Raw genomic sequence first — 18439 nt, forward strand, 5'->3', positions numbered from 1 at the left:
TTTCAGTATTGCTTTCTCCAAATGTCAATACCATGGGGATCAATAGGATCATCAAATCTCTTGAGTTGGAAGGGCCCCACAGGGAACCTCAACTCCAATTCTTGGCCCTACCAGACACCTCAACAATCCCACTCTGTGCCTGAGAGTGTTATTCAAATGCTCCTGGAGCTCTGGCAGCCTTTGGACCATGCTCATTCCCTAGGGAGCCTGGGCAGTGTCTGACCACACTCTGGGGGAAGAGCCTTTCCTCGTATCCAACCTAACCCCCCCCAACACAGCTTCATGCTGCTTCCTCCAAGATCAGCATGTCTTGAGACAGAAAAGGATCATGCAGGGGTATTCTGCAGCAACCTCAGAGCTGGGGAGCTTTGTAGAACGGCCTGCGAGCAATTCCCTTTTAGGAAGATGATCAGAAAGGAGCGCCCCGTCCCACTGACCTTCCATCAGCGTGTGGTGGATGCTCCAGTAGACACTGAGGCAGTGCTTCTCCTTCTTCATGCCGCGCTTGCACTTGCAGCCGTAGAGCTGGCTGGAGAGCAGGGCGCTGACGGTGCTGCGGCACTGGCTCTTGGCGTCGGGGCCCAGCTTGTTGGCGCCATTGCCCGCGATGCACTGGCGCAGCGTGCGGAACTTGGCGCTGCACACGGGGTCTGTGGTGCACGCCTCGCCCGCCTGCAGGCAGTCCCTGCTGGGGCCCGCGGCCGCTGCCATGCCTGCTGCAAGGGAAGGGGAGGGATGGTCAGTGCCACGGAGCAGCCCTGAGGGAAATGGCCCGTGTTGCCCACAGCTGAAGGACCCCTGGTCCTCAGATTAGGCTTATCCCCAAGCAAGGCAGTCCTATTCAGATAACTCAGTCCCTCTTGGAGACAGAGTGCCCAAATACCCACGCTGCTCAAAGCCGTGGCTACCTTTGGCAAGCTAAGTGGATTTCAGCTCTTTAGTGATTATCAGCACTCTTAGGATTTCAGCTCATGCTTGCCAAAAGCGCCTTTGGGCTAGGGGTAGAAGCAGATGAGAGAGAGGAGAAGGAGAGGTCCTGGTGTTCCACAGCAATGGTTTATTGTGGGGGTCTGTGAAGGGTTCCAGCGATGGCTCTTCTTCTCCCGAATGGGCTAAACCAGCCTGTTTTTATAGGGTATAGGGGGATCCAAACTTGTCCAGTACTAGGGGTTAGGGGAAAGTGACCTGTGGGGTTACAGAGATAAGCTAGGGTTCGAGAGGCAGAGGACAGGAGCTTATTTTGCTGTCTCATCATGACTCAGCAATTCCTACTGTTAAGTCTTGGCCCGCCATGGGGCCCTAGCCAACTCCAGGGAGCCTGCTACACGCAGTCTCCTTCTTCTAAGGGCCCAGAGAAGGTGTGCATGCCCCATTCCTGGGAGCGTTCAGGGCCAGGCTGGATGGAGTTCTGAGCAACTGGGATTGCGGGAGGGGTCCCTGCCCATGGCAGAGGGGTGGAACCAGGTGAGCTTTGAGGTCCTTTCCAACTCAAATCATGCCATGGTTCTATGACAGGATCAGCCTGGTAGCAGGATTATAAGAGACAGAAACTTGACCAGTTCCTGGTGGTTGATTTTTCCTTCTTGGAGAACAAAAATATTTTCAAGTCCTTTCTTTCCCAGCTCTATCTCATTTCTGCCCTCCAAAGTTAACAGTAGCCCTATGTTACAGAGACCCTGTTACAGGACCTCTGCTCGTTGAATATGGTTTAACTGTGCCTACACCTTCCTGGAGCTATAAATGGCTCTGTGTGGGTGTTTTGACATGTAGTCAGCCCACATATATCCCAGGAGTTGGCCCTTGTTCACTGTCACCGTCTCCCCAGGACTCCCATTGTTTCTGTCTTGGCTTTTTCCAAGCTTTTGTAAATTGTCTTCAAAGTTCCTTTACCAGCACAAAATGCTGTGTTCTCCATTTGGAGAGTCCAAAGCATGGGAGGAAGATGGCATTGCTACACCTACACCAATAAATTAGCTCATCAGGGCTCAGTGGTGCTGTGCCTCAGTGCCAGGAGCAGACCAATCCCGTGTTATTTATTGCTCCTCCTCACTAAAGCAGGCTGGACATGTCCAGGCTGGCTCCTGGGATGTGCTCAGCCCAAGGCTCGTGGCTGCATTGCTGCTCCAGGCAAAGGGCAGGGTCAGCCGTGCTCAGATGAGGCTGTGTGGCACCAGGTGGCACCGAGGGGACTGGTGTGATGGTCTGGAGCATTTGGCATAGGACAAGCAGGACTGCTCCACAGCTTGGGAGAGTGAGGAAGAGGCAAACCTGGTTTATGGAAGGGGAGAATCAGTTCCAGTGCCTGTACAGTAATTTTGGATCCTGCTGTACTATCAAAACAGAAACTGCTGTCATGACCTTGAAGGAGAACTTCTCCAATACTTCCCAAAGAAGTCTCTGTCTCTAACATAACTTGTCTTCTCTTTGGGTAGAAACCAGAAGGCGAAGGGCAGAAAAGACCATCTGCTTTTTGATTCCCTCCAGTGTCTGCTCCTGGTGGGACCCAGTTTGGACAATATTAGAAAATCCTGCTTCCTGAGAAAAATGTGAGTCCCTGATCTCCATCTCTGAGGGCTTCATGAAATCTCTGCTTTCTCCAAGACTCTACAGATCTCTTCATAAAGTCCCCTTTTCTGCCTTCCAACTGCTACCTCTCCTTAATTTCTGCACCTCCCAGTTGAGCACTTGAGCCCAGGATATCCATTTCTGTTCCCTCAGCAGTCACAGTGTGTTTGCTGCAAAGGAGCTGCCTCTGTTGCTCTTGATTAGAGTAGAAAGTAGCAGCTGGAGTTTAGATACTTCAATTACGTTTATTACAAACTTTGGGTGAACCCAATAGGAGGTTTCCTCCTGAAGTATCCCAGTGGAATCTCAAATGAAAAACCTTTCATCTAACTGCAGACTATTTCAAAGTGCCTCATGGCCAATGTCAAGCTTTCAGGTATTTCAAATCTCACACTATCTCAAATTTGAGTTCTCCTGCCCCTGATTTATTCATAGACCTAGTTTATTTAGCACTCAAGGCTTGTTTGGATCTGCCAAATGTGGAGAGAGAAATTATTTCCAACATGTGGGAAAGTCTGCCTTGGGCTATCATATACTGAAGAACTTCGAACACAAGGAATCAGTTTCCTTGAAATATCATTTGGGCAATTTGCACATTCACTGAGATCCATAAAATGAGCTAGAGAACATGTCTGAGCAGAATCCATAGGAATAAAGGAAAAAACACTTCACTTATTTTAGTCTGGCTTTTTCCAAAGGGTCTCCTCTGAATGAGGATAAAGCCCAGCAGGCTGTATTCCAGAAGAGATGACTTTGTCAGTGTCCTGTCAGCTGCTAGAAAAGTAGGTTAAAATAGAAATTATGACCTTCCTTCCCTTTCTCCGCTACATGAATTGCAGAAGATACTCCCCAGGATGGTTATAAACACAACCAGCCTGTAAAAGCTGTAAAACACTTTGGGATCTCACTTTAATAAATCAAGCAGATTGACCATTTGAGAAATTTTCCCACAAAATTTTAAGTAAATATATCCTCAAACCAAGCCTTGCTTCATAGAACAAAGGCCAGGGGTGAATATTTACAGCCCATACCCACAGCATAAAACACCTCCATTCAGACTTTATGACAGAGGTGCTTGAGGCCACTTGCAGTGTCATGAATGACCCGTTCCGTAATTGTGTCACTTAAAAACCAAATCATTCAGGGGCTTTTATTGTTAGCAGAGTCTTTGCAACTGAGACAACATAACACCACGTTTTTCTCCTCACACTGCCCCTGAGAGAGTAATTTTATGCAACATTAAGACAGCACCTCTTAGGGAAAAAGATAAATCTCCATGACTTATAAAATTGATAGTGCTTCCTAACAGGCAGGGACAAGAGCAATATTAGGTCTTCTCTCCCAAAGATGGAGTGGCCTTTCTGGTTTTGCCTTCAGAAATAGCTCCTGGCAGGCTCTGTGCCACGGGATTTTCCTCCTCCTTGGCTAACCAGGGAATTGGGATATGCACGGAGCTCTGCATGGCTTGGGCTCTCAGAGTCTCTGCTTATGTAATAGCAGCCCTTCCAGCTCCCTCTGCTCCCTTTAAAAAGCCATTTGTCTGGAGCTTTATTTCTCACTCCCTGCTAATTTCATGCTGTTTACGGTGGGCAGATGGAGTAATGAGTTTATTTTCACATCCTGTTTGTAGCTGTGCTCCACATCTGTTTCTGCTCACTCTTATCTCAGTGCCATTCACCCAGAGCTACTCCTCAAGTGTGGGAGTAAGAGAAAATCCTGTCTCTTCCCATTTTAACAGACCCTGAGCTCCTTTCAGATAGGTGTCTCAAAGTGCACTGTGCTGACCAAGCAGGTCTGACTCTCCTCCAAGGACATAATTTCCTTTCTCAAGGAAGTGCAGCTGTGTCTGGGGTACAGAAGTGTGAAGGTGATTCTGTGAGGGCTGGAAATAGTGAATAAAATGCCTGGAGAGGACCAACATGGAGTCCTGTCTCTCTCCCTTTCTTACTCAACTTGGGCTTCAGATGTTTCAGCAGGAACCACACCAGTTCCACTGGGGGCCTTGGGATGCATCTCCGTTCTCTCCCCTCCAGTTTATAAATTAATTCAGTAGGAATCTTTTTACACTCTTCATTTGAAGGGCTGGAGAATGTCTGGAAAAGGACAATGAACCCGGGGAAGGGTCTAGAACGCAAGTTCTATGAAGAGCAGCTGAGGGAACTGGGAAAGGGGCTCAGCCTGGAGAAAGGGGGATCAGGGATGTCTTGAAGAAATATTTCTAGTATTTCCCAACTATCCATAAACCAATAGTCATGCATGAATGGGCCCAGGTGGCTAATGCAGGTGGCCCCTGCTAAACCTTGTTTAAACTCTGTTTTCATGTAATGATTTTATAGCCAATTGCTCAGGATCACAAGGAACAAACTCTTGTACGCAGCTCAAATATAATTTCCCATTTGCTGCTGAAATACCTGCAGGGCAGCCCCAATGAATAGCTCTGCCATACCTATGCTCCTTCCCCAGCCTGCTTGAGAACAGCCTTCCCACGAGATCCCACACGCCTTGTCCAGAACTCAGAGCTGTCACCTGGGTTTTATAGAGCCCAGAAACCTCCTCTGGGATGCTGCTCTCCACACAAAGGGAAGTTTCTTTCCCTTCCACCTGTCTTGCCCTGATCTCAGTGCAGGTTCCATGCTCCAACACCTCTCTGAGGGCTGCCCCAGTATTTCCTGTGTTAACTCAGAGCAGCTCACCTGAGGAGGACACCACCACTCCCTGCTGACAGTCCTCTGTGGACTTTGATGGTTTTACCAACATAGCACACACATAATGGAATCCCATACTGCAAATGGATCTTCTCCTAGTGATCCTTCCCAGCCAGCACTGGGGTGGTGGAATTTGCTGATAATATCTCAGGAATGCAGGGTCTGAGGATGTTAAAGCAATACTGGAAAGTTCAGGCCAATAATGTGCTGCGTGTCCTGTTCAGGCATTAAAAATGTGCTGCCTGATCCTCTGTCCCTCCAGCTCTGACCCTTCACCCCTTCTCTCCACATTATGAGCAATCTTTTGTCTGTGTTTGATCTGTGTCTCCACACAGGACTTTACAGGCACTGAGGAGATACAAATAACCACATCAACACCCACTGAATATTTCCTTCTGCTCTGATGGCTGATCCATGTAGGAGATAACCACTCACTGTATGGACTCAAACCCAAAGAAAACATTTCTCTCATCTGCCTGGCTGTTTATCACAGATTTATACATGACATCCAGATACCATGACAAGTTGTATCATGTCTCCATTACCCTTAAGGAGAACAGAATTCATCATGAAAGCCTTCATGATGACTTGGGGTAAAGTCTCCCTAGATATCATTGCTCCCCTACACTAACACATCCTTTTTGACAAGGCTTCAGCCTTTGTTTTCTAAAGATGCCTCTGGAATGCCCCATCCTGCTGGACTGACTCAGCCAGACTAACCACCAAATCAGCTATAAACAACATTCTTATGAAAGGAGATGAAATGCAGACCATCACGCTCAGTGCATGACCTGGTTGCAAATAGTTGTGTATCTATTTTAAATAAGTTTAATCCATCAGAGCAGGAAGAAGGCTTAAAACTTTTGTGGATCCATGAAGTCCCAAAGTGGGTACAGGTTATTCTGAAATACTGGGAATCTAAAACACAGATCACACAACCAGCTGCAAGTTTTGGCAGAGAAAATGATCCGTGACATTCATTCCTTGCCGAAATCTGGGGACACCACGATATTGGTGTATTGGGAAGCTTCAGTCCCGGATTTCTGCTGGAACAGAGGCTCTCCCACTCCCAAAGCTAGGCAGCATACCAGACAGGGTGACTGGGGTTTGTGATCACCAGGGACTCAACACTGGTGCATTGTATCCCACAGTTATCCCATCCTGTGGGATAACTGCTGGTCTCTGGATATCAGCTCCTTGTATGCCAAGGTGAGAGAACATCTAGCAGACAGCAGTAAGGACAACTGAGGTCTCAAGGGCCAGAGGTGATCTTTAAGTACTTACAATAGATATATCAGACCTCAAGTTCTGCCTAAATTTGACTTTAAAGTGTCCTGGCCCATGGTAAAGAAATAAAGATTCTCTGCTGAGGCACAGCAAAACAAGCCTAGAACCAGGAGACGGCTCCTTTTTTGGTCTAACTCTGCCTGGTCTGCTCAGTCACATCACATTGTGATCTTTCCCACCTCTGACCTGCCATGCTCCCCATCCAGAGATCTCCCCCTGTGCTGGGCAGGGCTCACACATGTCCCTGTTCACCTGAGAAATGATGGTGAGCAAGAAGTTTGTTCCCTTGTCTTTCTGTGGCCTCAAGTCTAATATTGGACCTGCACACAGAATCATGGAACCATTTAGGTTGGAGAAGCCCTTTCAGGTCACCAAGTTCAACCATTCCCCCTGCACTGCCCATGTCCCCAAGTGCCACATCCACAGGGCTTTGAAACATCATCATTAAACCCTTTGCATCTTCTCCTTTTACAAGCAAAAATCCTTCTCATGTTGCAGTTGATGCTCGTCTGCCACTAAAGCTGCATTCAGGAGTCATCAGCCACAGAGTCTGAAGTAACTGAGCTTCTCAAACATCACTTGGTTTTGTACATGTATTTTTATTTCTCTATCTGTGCATCAAGATCAGCTCAGCTTCCCAGTCCAGGTTTGGATAAGCAAGGCAGCCTAATAGTCATCTTTCTGAGCAAAATTTCAGCTAACAACATCCAGTGCCTTAAAGGCAGTCTGCTTAAGTCCAGCAGAGTGAGATCCAGATCTTTCTCAGTGCCTGTAATGGTTTTATACACATATAGAATTAAATATCTGAGATTTTTTTAACTCCCTTAGCTCCACTTTGCTTCAAATCATTTGACTGAAGAGTTCTGGCATTCACCAACTCCTCAAAATCTTGCAAAGTCCTATTAATTAACTGTGCACTGATGTAAAAAATGACCACTTCTGGAAGCCCATATGTGCCACATAAAGGTTTATAGTTTCCTATGGGGTAACATAATATGAGTGTCTCTAATAATGCAGCCTCAGTGCCATGGATGGTCCCACAGGTCCACCACACCTGACCCAGCCTCAATGGTTTTTGTCTCCAAGGTAAAAACTACTGACACGTTTCACACAAATCTCTTTCTTCCATCCCTATGGGCATTGGTGGCCACTGCAATGGATTTTCATGGTCTCACAGATTCTGTAGAATCCCTCAGGGCTGTAGCCCTGACACTGCTAATCTTGCACCTGTGCCCTGTGCTCTCAGTGACAGAAACCTCTGGTCTGGATTGATATGCAGCTCCCAAGTCTCCTGCCAGTGGCACTGCTGGAAGCTTTCTGCAGTGCCTTCTCCTTTGCCCCATGGCTCCCAGAAGTTTATTCCCAATGAAGTTTGAGAGAAATCTCTTCCACCAGATTTCCATGGCCTGTGCAGTCCTCCACCAGCACTGAAGAATGATGCTCAAACACTCCCAGGACAGCAGTGCCTGCTCTCAGTTTTCCTGGTTTACACTCCTCAAACGCCATGGATGCAGCTGGAAAATTAAAGCTGAACACCCTCCTATCTTCTCACAGGTGAATTTTTTTTTGAGATTCCATTTCCCCTACCTGAATATTTTTCTTTAGCAGCTCCTGCAGCAAAGGCATTCCTCTGTACATGAAGGTGCTTTTTGCAGAGTGGTTGAGAAAACAATTCCACCATAGTGCACAGGAGTTCTGTCACACTGTCTGAGTCATTCACAGAGGGATTTACTGGCCAGGTGGTTGATCTTGAGGTAAAATATTCAAGATCAGGTTGGACAGGGCTCTGAGCAGTGTGATCTAGTGCAAGATGTCCCTGCTCATTGCAGGGGGCTGTACAGACAACCTTTAAAGATCTCTTCAGAACCCAAACTATTCTCTAATTCTCTGGCACAGCTTGCCCAAACTCAGGTGCTTGCTTTCCTCTCTTTGGCTGGCAAAACTCCCTGTCCACGCTGGCACTCCTCTTTCACTTGGAATCCTGAATAACAACCCAGAAAGAACAGAGCTCATTTAATTCCAGGAGCCAAATCCTGCAAATCTTTCTCAGCTGTCAAAGCAGCATTTCTGTACTCACATGGCTTTGGCCAGAGTCTGTGTATACGTCAATTCACTTCCACTTTCTCCCAAATAGCCCACATTTCTCATTTCAAATTAGATTTCTTTTGCCATGCTCTATTTTTTGACCCTTCTGCTGCCCTCTCCCCTACCCCCCAGTCTATGTGGACTGCAATGTCCTTATTTTCTTTAAATAATTCTTGCATTTTCCTGTCAAAAACCATAGGAGCAAGTTAAAAACCAGAGGGAAATTTTTATAAGGAACATGTCCCATCAGGGGCATTGGAAATGCAGACTTACAAAGTCTTCTTAGGGCAATTTGCAAAGACCCAAGAGGGGCAGATCACAGGATGAAGAAACCCCACATCTCCAGCTATTGTCTTCAAAAAACCTCCCTTGGTACACAAAGGAAAACATTTTCTCTGAATATTCCTATTGAGTTGTTCAGGATCTAATCTCCATCTGAGGGACTTGTGCTTCTTTCCTGCTGCTCCCAGGGGCAGGCATATTGCACTGACTTCTATTTTGAAAAACTGTGTTCAGTGTCTGCAGATAGTCGCAACCCTTCCCTTAACTTCTGCCTCATGAGCAGAGCAGCATTTCTGGAGGCTGAAGCACTGAGGGTTCAGGATCTGACAGCACAGATTTCTGTGCCCTGCTCACCAGTGCTATTAAAGACATCTCAACACTGTTTTATTTTCTCTTTTCCCCCTGGTCTACACTTCCTTGCAGTGTATCACTTTCCAGATATCATCCAGTCATTCACATCTTTTCCCACTCACAAGGGTCTCTTATCGGCTGTAGTCTCTGGCTGCAGCCCAGGGAGGAGCTGTTGACCAAAAAAGAGTTGCTGGAGTGAGGCTGAGGGTGAGGAGAGGGGTGGTTCTGCTGGTGATCCATTGCCTCACAGCTGCTGACTCGTAAACTGGGAACAGAAATGGATCTGGCATTCGTGCCATGGGTTCTCCCTCTCTGGCATAACCAAGAACAAGATCCTGAACTTCTGCTGTGACACAGGTCAGAACATGTGATGGGTGATGAGGGGCAAGAGCTCCAAGGAGATAAAGCAATTTGAGGACATGGACCCTTTTGGGCAAGACCTGCAGAATGACATCCAGGCTGCTTCTGCCATGTCCCACCACATTCTCCACAGAATAAGAGATGTTCCCCCCCAAATTCTGCTTTAAAATTTCCCCTCATGCCACAGAATTGCTTACACAGAAGTACATTCTCCCAGGGGCTGCTGGACCCTCTCAGAGAGTCTGTGTATGTGAGCTACTAGAGATGGTAGAAAGGTAACATCTTTATCTTTCCAACTCTTATGAAGAATGAGTTCCCAAAGGAGTGGAAAAAGAAAGAAGCAGGCAAAAGAACCAGATGAATTATGGATCAGCCTCATGGATAACACTGTCCAGGAAAGCAGATGTGACATGGGATTTGACCTCTCCAAGATATTGGGCACGGGTCCAAGTGTGAGTGGCCTCTGAGCACTCACAGTCAAGTGGGTGCCCATGAACACAGAGCTCCAACACCAGAAAAGACACATTTTCAGACTCAGAGGTGTTTGAGAGTCTGTCCTGAGTCTGGTGCTGTTCAATATTCCCATAATGGCTCCAGTGATGGAATAGAGAACAGATTTCTGCAATTTGTGGCTGACAGAAGATGAGGAGGGGTCACAAGCAATGGGCAAGACAAGACTGGAATTCAAAATTATCTTGGTCTGGTCAAGGCAGTGTATGAAATCAGGAGGATGACACTGACCAGAAGCAAAAGTGGCACGGGGAGATGTGAGTGTGAAAGGACAGGAGGGAAAAGAAAAGCTAGGAAATAGAAGCAAAGAAGATATGGCAGTGGGGAGAGAGGTGGTCACAGGCTGAACAGGGAAAAGAAACAGAATGAAAACCAGAAAACATGCGGTCTGGGGTATAAGTGGTATGTGTTTATCACAGGAAGCAATTATTCTGCACTTCTCAGCCCCAGTAAGGCTTTAGCTGGAGTTTGGGTCATCTTTTGATAGGACAACACATGTTAAGGAAGATGACAAGATCCCAGAGGAATTTTATTAAAATTATAAATGGTTTGCAGGCTGAGGTGAGGATGAAAGAAAAGGATTTGTGTAGTTTAGGATGGAGGCTGTGAAGAAACAAGATCAGAGCACTCAAATACATAAACAAGACATTTTAGATGTGGACAGTGATAGATATCCCTCCACTGTTGTGAGATATGAGATGAGATGTAATTCTGAGTTAATGTGCAGCAAGGGAGATTTAGATCAATATTAAGAAAAATGTTACATGGGAAGTTAAAAAGTGGAACAGATTATGGAGGGTCTGTTTAATCCCCAGCAGTGGAATTGTTTACAAAAGCACCTGTCAGAAGCAGCTCTTGCATCCTCCCTCCCCTGCTGGAGCTGTGGGTGTTGTACTCGTGGTCCCTTCCCGTTCTCTGTCCCTGTGACACCTTCCAGGGCACACCTTGTGGCAGCTGTGGATTGTGAAACGAGGACAGACACCTCCAAATCAAACAAACCACACTGGAGACAGGCACAAATGGCAGGGGAATAAATGTGTCTGTGTGAAGGGTGACTCTCTAAGAACAGGCATCTCCCTCCTCAAGGCTGAACACTGGGGCTGCAGCAAGCTGGGACAGGGAAGGCGTCCCTGGCCAGCACTCCCTGGGTAGCTCCTCCCTGCCTCACCAGGCTCCAACACAGCTGCTAACACTCTGTTTCTGTCCACTGGCTCCCACCAAACACTGACACACCAAGCTGCAGAAAGGTGGCTGGGTTTTTAAAGCACATGCTGGAGGTCCATATCCTCCTTTGCCATCCCTGGCAGGGATATGAGGGAACTGCTGTTCCAGGGCAAGCTGAGCCCATTTACACAGCCCACAGCCTCCCCTGTGCCCGGAGCAGCTTGGAAGGCAGAGCACGGAGCATCCCTGTCCACGCTGCCAATAACAACATCAGGGCAATGCCTTCAGAGACAGAGCTCTGGGAACACTGAGTTCATCCAGCTCTCCGGGGGAGCTGTGATGCCCACGGCATCAAACAGCCCTAAAAATGTCTGATGCTCTTGGTTCAGCGGGGTCCAGCAGTCATTTTCAGGCCCTTGCTCTTGCTGTAGAGAAGTGAGGAGAAAATTACGTTTTCCTCGTTTGATCTCTGGCACTTGCTGGATCAGAAAAGTCCACGGGTGTTGAGTTTGAACTGCTGCCAGACCAACAATTGTTAGCAAAAATGGACAGGATTTGGATCCTGCCTTCAGCGGTTTCAACACTCTTATCTGTCCTGCACATCATTCCATATAACTAAGCACTGGAAAACCTTCCAACTCTGCCTGCAAAACACAAGAGCAGCCAAGATGGGCCAAGACAACTGTGCAGACCTTGAGCATTCATTGCTAAGGACAGAATCTCACCCGTTTTTAAAGGGTCATTTATCAATGAACTCTCTTCTTAATGCACCTCTTTGAAGCACTTAAATGCCAGCGCGCTCTGTGCTGCATGGTTTTGATGGGGATCCCAGCCATGTGTCAAGCAGCAACTGTGACCCCTTTTTCTGTGATTAAGTTCATTTTTGTTCCATCCAATTTTTTTTTTACATGATTAACCGGTGAATAAAAAGGCCATTTTTTATTTTTCTTTGCAAGGGCTGAAGCAGTTTTAATCATATATAATTCAACACTTGCCATGCCATTTGCATTCTCTGCTTTAAGATGAATTTGGCACTAAACAAGCACTCAATTATACTCCCCCGCCTCTATTTTCTTTGGAAGTTGCAAAATTCATTCAGACAAAAGATAAACCCTCCTGAAGATTTATGAAGATTAATGATGATTAAAATCAAAGAACAGAGATTCTCCTCCTGACGTTACAAAGCCACAGGACTCCAATAAATGTCCTCCAGTGACACTTTTCCAGGCAACCCTGGGTTCAAAGACAAAATTGTGTACATGTCTGTACCAGCACAGGTCATTGCATCTATCCATCATCCCTTCATCTCTCACTGACCTTTTTCTGCCTCTGACACTAAATATTAGACATGAAGGCTGGAGTTTGTAAGCCCAAATCAGAAGCGAGGACGAATAAGGCACACACTGAAACTGGAAGAGGAAGTCAAGTTGGAAAAACCAGGGAAGATTTTAGCTGAAGAAGGGAAAAGGCAGTGAGAAGTGAGGGGTGACACAAGACAACTGGAATTTAGGCATATAGCCATACATATGTATTTACACATAAAGGGAAATAGTTAGGGAATACCAAGAGGAACCCAAATTACTTGCAGTTACCCTCTGGAATCACTCCTGTGCCCTCAGTGGCTTGAGGAGAGCCTCACTTAGCTGGGACAACTCCCACAGCCTGTGGGGCTCGTGGTGGGGCAGTCAGACTACAGACAGAGGGTGGGAGGGCATGAGGGGAAAGGCAGGATGTGCTGGAACAGCAAAAACACAAAACCATGAGAACTTACATTGCAATCAACAAGACTCCACAGCAGAGAGGCACTGAGGTTGTAAATGCAAGGATTCACAATCTGAGACCTGCCATGAATAATCCAGAAGGAGCTGAAATCCACACTCCCATCCCACACCAGCACAAGGGCACAGTCACATAACAGCCCAGCCTGTGCATTAATACAGCCTCACACAGAGGAGGGATTCTCATCACACCTGCCTGCCTTGCCCAGAACATCAGCTGGCTGACAGTCAGACCAGAGATTCTATTTTAATCATCAGACCTGGGTGAGAATTGTACCTGTGGAGGCAGTGCAAGCCTTGTGTCTGTATCCTGTGTAATATTTAGAGTGCTGTGCTGAACAGGGAGAGGCTGCACTGTGAGATCTGCACGGCCTTGGCAAGTCTTTCCTAACACATCTCATAAAAGGGAGAGCAAAAGAGATATTTCAGCTGGATAACTGAGTCATAAAAAGCATAAAACCAATGTGGAGGACACAGAATAAGGAAAAACAGTGGAAACATGGTGAGAAAGAGAAGATGAATGGATCATGTCTAGGGGTACCTCCAAAACCAGGATGATAAATTGGTTTTCCCTAGGGCTGCTGAGTTGAGGCATTGGGCAGAAATGGGCAACAAATGAACAACAAAGGCAGTGTGTTAAAAAATAAAATATAGAGTATAAAGCAAGTAGTAAATTACCTGTCATGTAAGGGTGGTATGGAGGAAATGAAGTCAAGGCCTGCTTGGAGCAACCTGGTCTAGAGGAAGGCATCCCTGACCATGGAACAAGATGAGCTTGAAGGTCCCTTCCAACCCAAACCATTCCATGGTTCTCTGATAATTGTGTTGGCAGCCATTTCATTCCCCCCCTGAGCTGGATGTCCTGGTTTCTGTGTCACTGGAACGGCCCAGCTGTGGGTATTTAGTGCAGCCTGGGGTGCTCCAAGATATCTGAGACAGGAACAGGGCTACAGGTGGGCTACAGGTACTACATGGGAATCCTGCCTGCTCCTGGAGCAGCAGCTGAGCAGAGCTGCAGGCAGGGCAGCCCCTCAGCTGGGGCCTGGCAGATGAAACTGGAGGGAGACAACCCCTGGAGCCCAGTCCTGGCAGGAGACAGCCCCTGGAGAGCCCCTGGAGCCCAGTCCTGGTCCCACAGCATCTGCTGAGGGTGCAGGGAAACAGAGAGAGGTGATTGTGGATTGTGACAATGAAGTCCCAGGGTCAAATGTGGCCACAGTGATCCTCACTGTTCAGAGAAGGGCCCTGACCTGTGTCAGGGATTAAAAAAGCACCTGGAGCCAGACAGGCTGAGAGGCTGCTGAGGGTGGGACAGGCTTTTCCTGCTCAGCACAGCAGCAGAGAGCCAGCAGTGCCCCTGCCATGGACACAGCAGCATTTCCCAAACTCCAGGGGAGGAGAGCATCCTGAGCCACGGTGTCTGCACCTGAACCAGACCTGCAGTTACAGCAATGACAGGTTCCTCCGTCCCAGAGATCCCAGGGGATAAAAGGAAATTAAATAATAATAAGTTATTAAGCAAGGTTTGAACCTTTGTGCTGAACTTTCTCCTTGTGCCCTCACTATTTCTGCCATGGAAATCTGTTTTTGGTCTCAGCTTAAATAACCAAACATGAATTTTGCTGTAAGACATTATCTTGTAATCCAAGATAACTTGAGCCATACAAAGGTCTAGTAACTTGCTTGAGGGCTTCTTTTACCCTTGTAAAACAAGAGTTCACCCAGCAACAGGAGCAGAATCCTAATATTTAATTACTGACTGCAGTTCACACACAATTATTTATGACACACTTTCAATGATTATTCATAGGTTTCATATTGGGGGTGGGGAGAGGTCAGCAGGTTGCAAACAAGCCTGAAATTCAGAATTACTTGCTGAGGAGAGTTGAGGAAAGATGATTATGATGGAAAATGCAAGAGAAGAGCATAAAGAAAATTGATTATGAAGATTTACCAGGAACATGTGTACTATTAAAAACTCTATTGCACATCAGTGAATTTCAGACACTTAAATCAACAGAACCTTTAAAGGGAAATCATATTTTTTATCATCTAATCAATGGAGGTAAAAGAGTTGTTGGTCTCTCTTCCCTGTTCCCTGTTGACTTCAGCTTCCCAATTTAGAGAAGCTTAGACTTCAATCTAATTTTAAGTGTCATGAAGTTTGAATAGACCAGAGGCAACTGAAAAAGGCAGAAGTAATAAAGTTCAGCTTTCGTCCTAACTGTCTGTAAAACCCAGCTAATCCCAGCTCTCCTTGAATGGTGTTTGTAATTCCAATAACCTTTTTTCCCCCACATGGAGCTGCTCTCAGCCTCGTGCTGCTCTGCTGAAGGGAACCCAGACTGTGCTAGGAGCCCACTGTGGGACCTTTCCTCCTCCACCTGACAATGAAAAGCAGCTCTGGCTGGTCTGGGACCTGGCAGGGACCCTATCACTGCTCCAGTGCAGTTCCTCGGCTGCCTTTCTGTTGTAGACATCTTTTATGAAAAATCCTTTCTTTAGGATTTTTCCTCCTGAGAAGCTGGGAGGCCTCAGGAACAAAATGTAAACAATGGTTATCTGCTGCTGTGGAATGCAACAGGTGCATCTGTGATTGGCCCATGTTGGATGTTTGTAATTAATGGCCAATCACAAGGAGCTGGCTCGGGCTCTCTGTCCCAGCCACAAGCCTTTGTTATTCATCCTTTCCTATTCTATTCTTAGCTAGCCTTCTGATGAAATCCTTTCTTCTATTCTTTTAGTACAGTTTTAATGTAATATATATCATAAAATAATAAATCAAGCCTTCTGAAACATGGAGTCAGATCCTCATCTCTTCCCTCAACCTGATACCCCTGTGAACACCATCACACCTTTCCCTGGCTGAGTCCCAGCTGTGCTTGCAGGAGCTGCTGCAGCCAGGGCCAGCACTCCAGGCTGAGTGCAGGGACAAAGGGCTGCACTGGCTGCTCCCCACCCTGGAAGTGTTTTTCCAGCTGTGGATGAACTCAGGATCCCAGTGCCCAAGGGAGAATTAAGCTGCTACAGCATTTCCCCAAGGCACCCCCAATGTTGGCCTTTCTGCTCCACAGCAGAGAGGTTCTGGTGCAGGAGAGGACTGGAAGGTCCCCTTTAACTCGGAAAGGGGATGAGTTAACTGCCCATGGGATGAGTACAACCCCAAGCTCCAGGAGCGCTGGGACAGCGTTCTGTCATTCTGTGTAGGCTGGGAACCTCCAAACGAGATAGTGACTACAGTGCCCTGGTTAGAAAGATCCCAGAATACCTTGATTTGAATGGGACCCACCAGGATCATCCAGCCCAGCCCCTAGCCCAGCTCAGACACCCCAAAATCCCAACCTGGGCATCCCTGGCAGCCCTGTCCCAACACTCCTGGAGCTTGGGGTTGTGCCCATTCCCTGGGCAGTGCCAGCACCCTCTGGGGAGAACCTTTCCTGAGATCCAACCTGAGCCTGTCCTGGCCCAGCTCCAGCATTCCCTGGTCCTGTCCCTGGGTACCAAAGGTTGCTACAGCTGTTTGAAAAGACAGAACCCACGAGGACAAGGTGACAGGGCACCAAAGGTTGCTACAGTTGTTTGAACAGACAGAACTCATGAGGAGGAGGCGACAGCCATGAGGGAACAGGCTGAGCCCATCTCTGCAGCATCCCCACCCTTGGAGAGCTGGTGAGGCCCAGAGGAGGACACTGCTAGGTGTGCAGCCTTCCCAGACAGCTCCCTGCCTGGTGTGGGCTCTGCTGAGTTACTAGCACGTGTAGTGGAGGAAACAAGGCCAAGGAGAGGCTGCAAGTTAGGGTGGACACAGGGGTTGTAGGAGTGGAGGATGAACAGAGGCTGGGTGTGCTCACTGATCAGAACAGAGCCAATGGGTCTAGAACAGAGGCTGGGTGTGCTCACTGATCAAAACAGAGCTAATGGGTCCAGAACAGAGGCTGGAGGTGGTTCAGTGCTGGGTCACTGGGAGCAAAACCCAACCCTGGGTGGGAGAGGGTGAAGGTCTGGAGCCCTGGCCTGGCCCTCGCAGGACCTGCAGTGCAGCAGGACGTGCTGGCCCGGCCCTGCTGAGATCAGCATGCAGCTGAGGCAGCCCAGGGGGGTCTGCAGTGGGGCCTGCAGTGGGATCATCAGGGGGGCCTGCAGTGGGGCCTGCAGGGGGGTCTGCAGTGGGGCCTGCAGTGGGATCTGCAGGGGAGCCTGCAGGGGGGTCTGCAGGGTGGCCAGGCAGGCCCTGAGGCAGCAGAGCACGGGGGGAGGCAGGGCTGACCCCTCCCTCACACTGCCCAAAGGATTGCACCCACTCACAGTGGCCATAGCCCCAGGAACTGGTCTTTGGCTCAAGTCTGTTTTCCAGAGAAGAGTTCTCATTGACAGGAAAACCTCAAGAGAAAAAGAAGTCTGTTACCATCCCAGGAAGTTTGCCCCAAAGGTTAATCACCACTCTTGCCAAAACCTGCTTTCTTTGGCTCCTTTGGTTGTAACTGGCCCAAATTCTTCCCACACCTCTTTTTGCTGCTTTCCTGTGAGGATTAAATTCTTGGAAACCCTTTAATAAAAGAATCACTCATCTTCCTTCTGCCACAACTTCACTCCTTAAAATCTCTGTCCTTGGGAGGTCTTTGCAGAACTCCAGACCATTTCTGCAGTCCTGCAATTCACTGATCCAGAGGCTCAAACTCTGCCCTCCCAGGCAGGGGTGGGTGCCTGTGCCCACTTTTCCTGACATCCACCTGAGCTCTGCTGGTTTGCTCCAGTTGGAGCTTTCATCTGCCCGTGAAGGCTTTGAGCACTGCACACAACATCTCAGCAAATCATCAGCACTGCCTGTCTGCCATGCCCCTGACTCCTCTCTGTGCTGAAATATCACCATTCTGTCATGAGGGATTGTGTTTTCCTCCCTCCTGGAAACCCGGAGCCTGCATTCAGCTAAAGAAAATGCTCCCAGCATCTGCCTCGCTTGTCTACCAAAGATGAGGATTTGTGTCTCCAGTTATTCAATACCTCCACACTACAGATTTTTATCTTGTCCAAAAAGAGTATCAATATTTTTAATCATGCAGTTAAAGACCATATCAGAATGGAAACGCACGGGAGGAAGGGAATTACATGGCACAGACAGCCTTGGATCTGTCACTGCCTGTCTCCTGACTGCTTGGCTTTCCTGCCTCAGCCTTCTCTGATAACATCACACCATCCTCCCTCACCAGGTACCAGCGGGTGTAATGTACCTGTGCTGACCTCCCACTGTCCTCGGGAATGCAGAACAAACACAAAATAAACACTAGACACTTCTCCAGCTGCCTTAGAGAGCAGCACAGGCACCTCATCCTGCCCTGCTGAACCTCCCTGAGC

General features: G+C 47.8%; 1 protein-coding gene across 2 annotated transcripts in view; it reads right to left on the reverse strand.

Annotated features, from left to right (window-relative positions):
- LOC135447111 (GDNF family receptor alpha-4) overlaps positions 1–18439 on the reverse strand; it is a 72699-nt gene that overhangs the window by 17775 nt on the left and 36485 nt on the right. The window contains exon 2 of one of the 2 annotated variants that reach the window (XM_064711924.1): positions 438–713. In XM_064711924.1, coding sequence (XP_064567994.1) covers positions 438–713 — 276 coding nt within the window. Of the gene's footprint in view, positions 1–437; positions 717–18439 lie in introns of both variants that reach the window. The other variant, XM_064711923.1, reaches the window with a different exon arrangement.

Source organism: Zonotrichia leucophrys, chromosome 4, assembly GCF_028769735.1.
Source record: "Zonotrichia leucophrys gambelii isolate GWCS_2022_RI chromosome 4, RI_Zleu_2.0, whole genome shotgun sequence".
Taxonomy (NCBI): Eukaryota; Metazoa; Chordata; class Aves; order Passeriformes; family Passerellidae; genus Zonotrichia; species Zonotrichia leucophrys.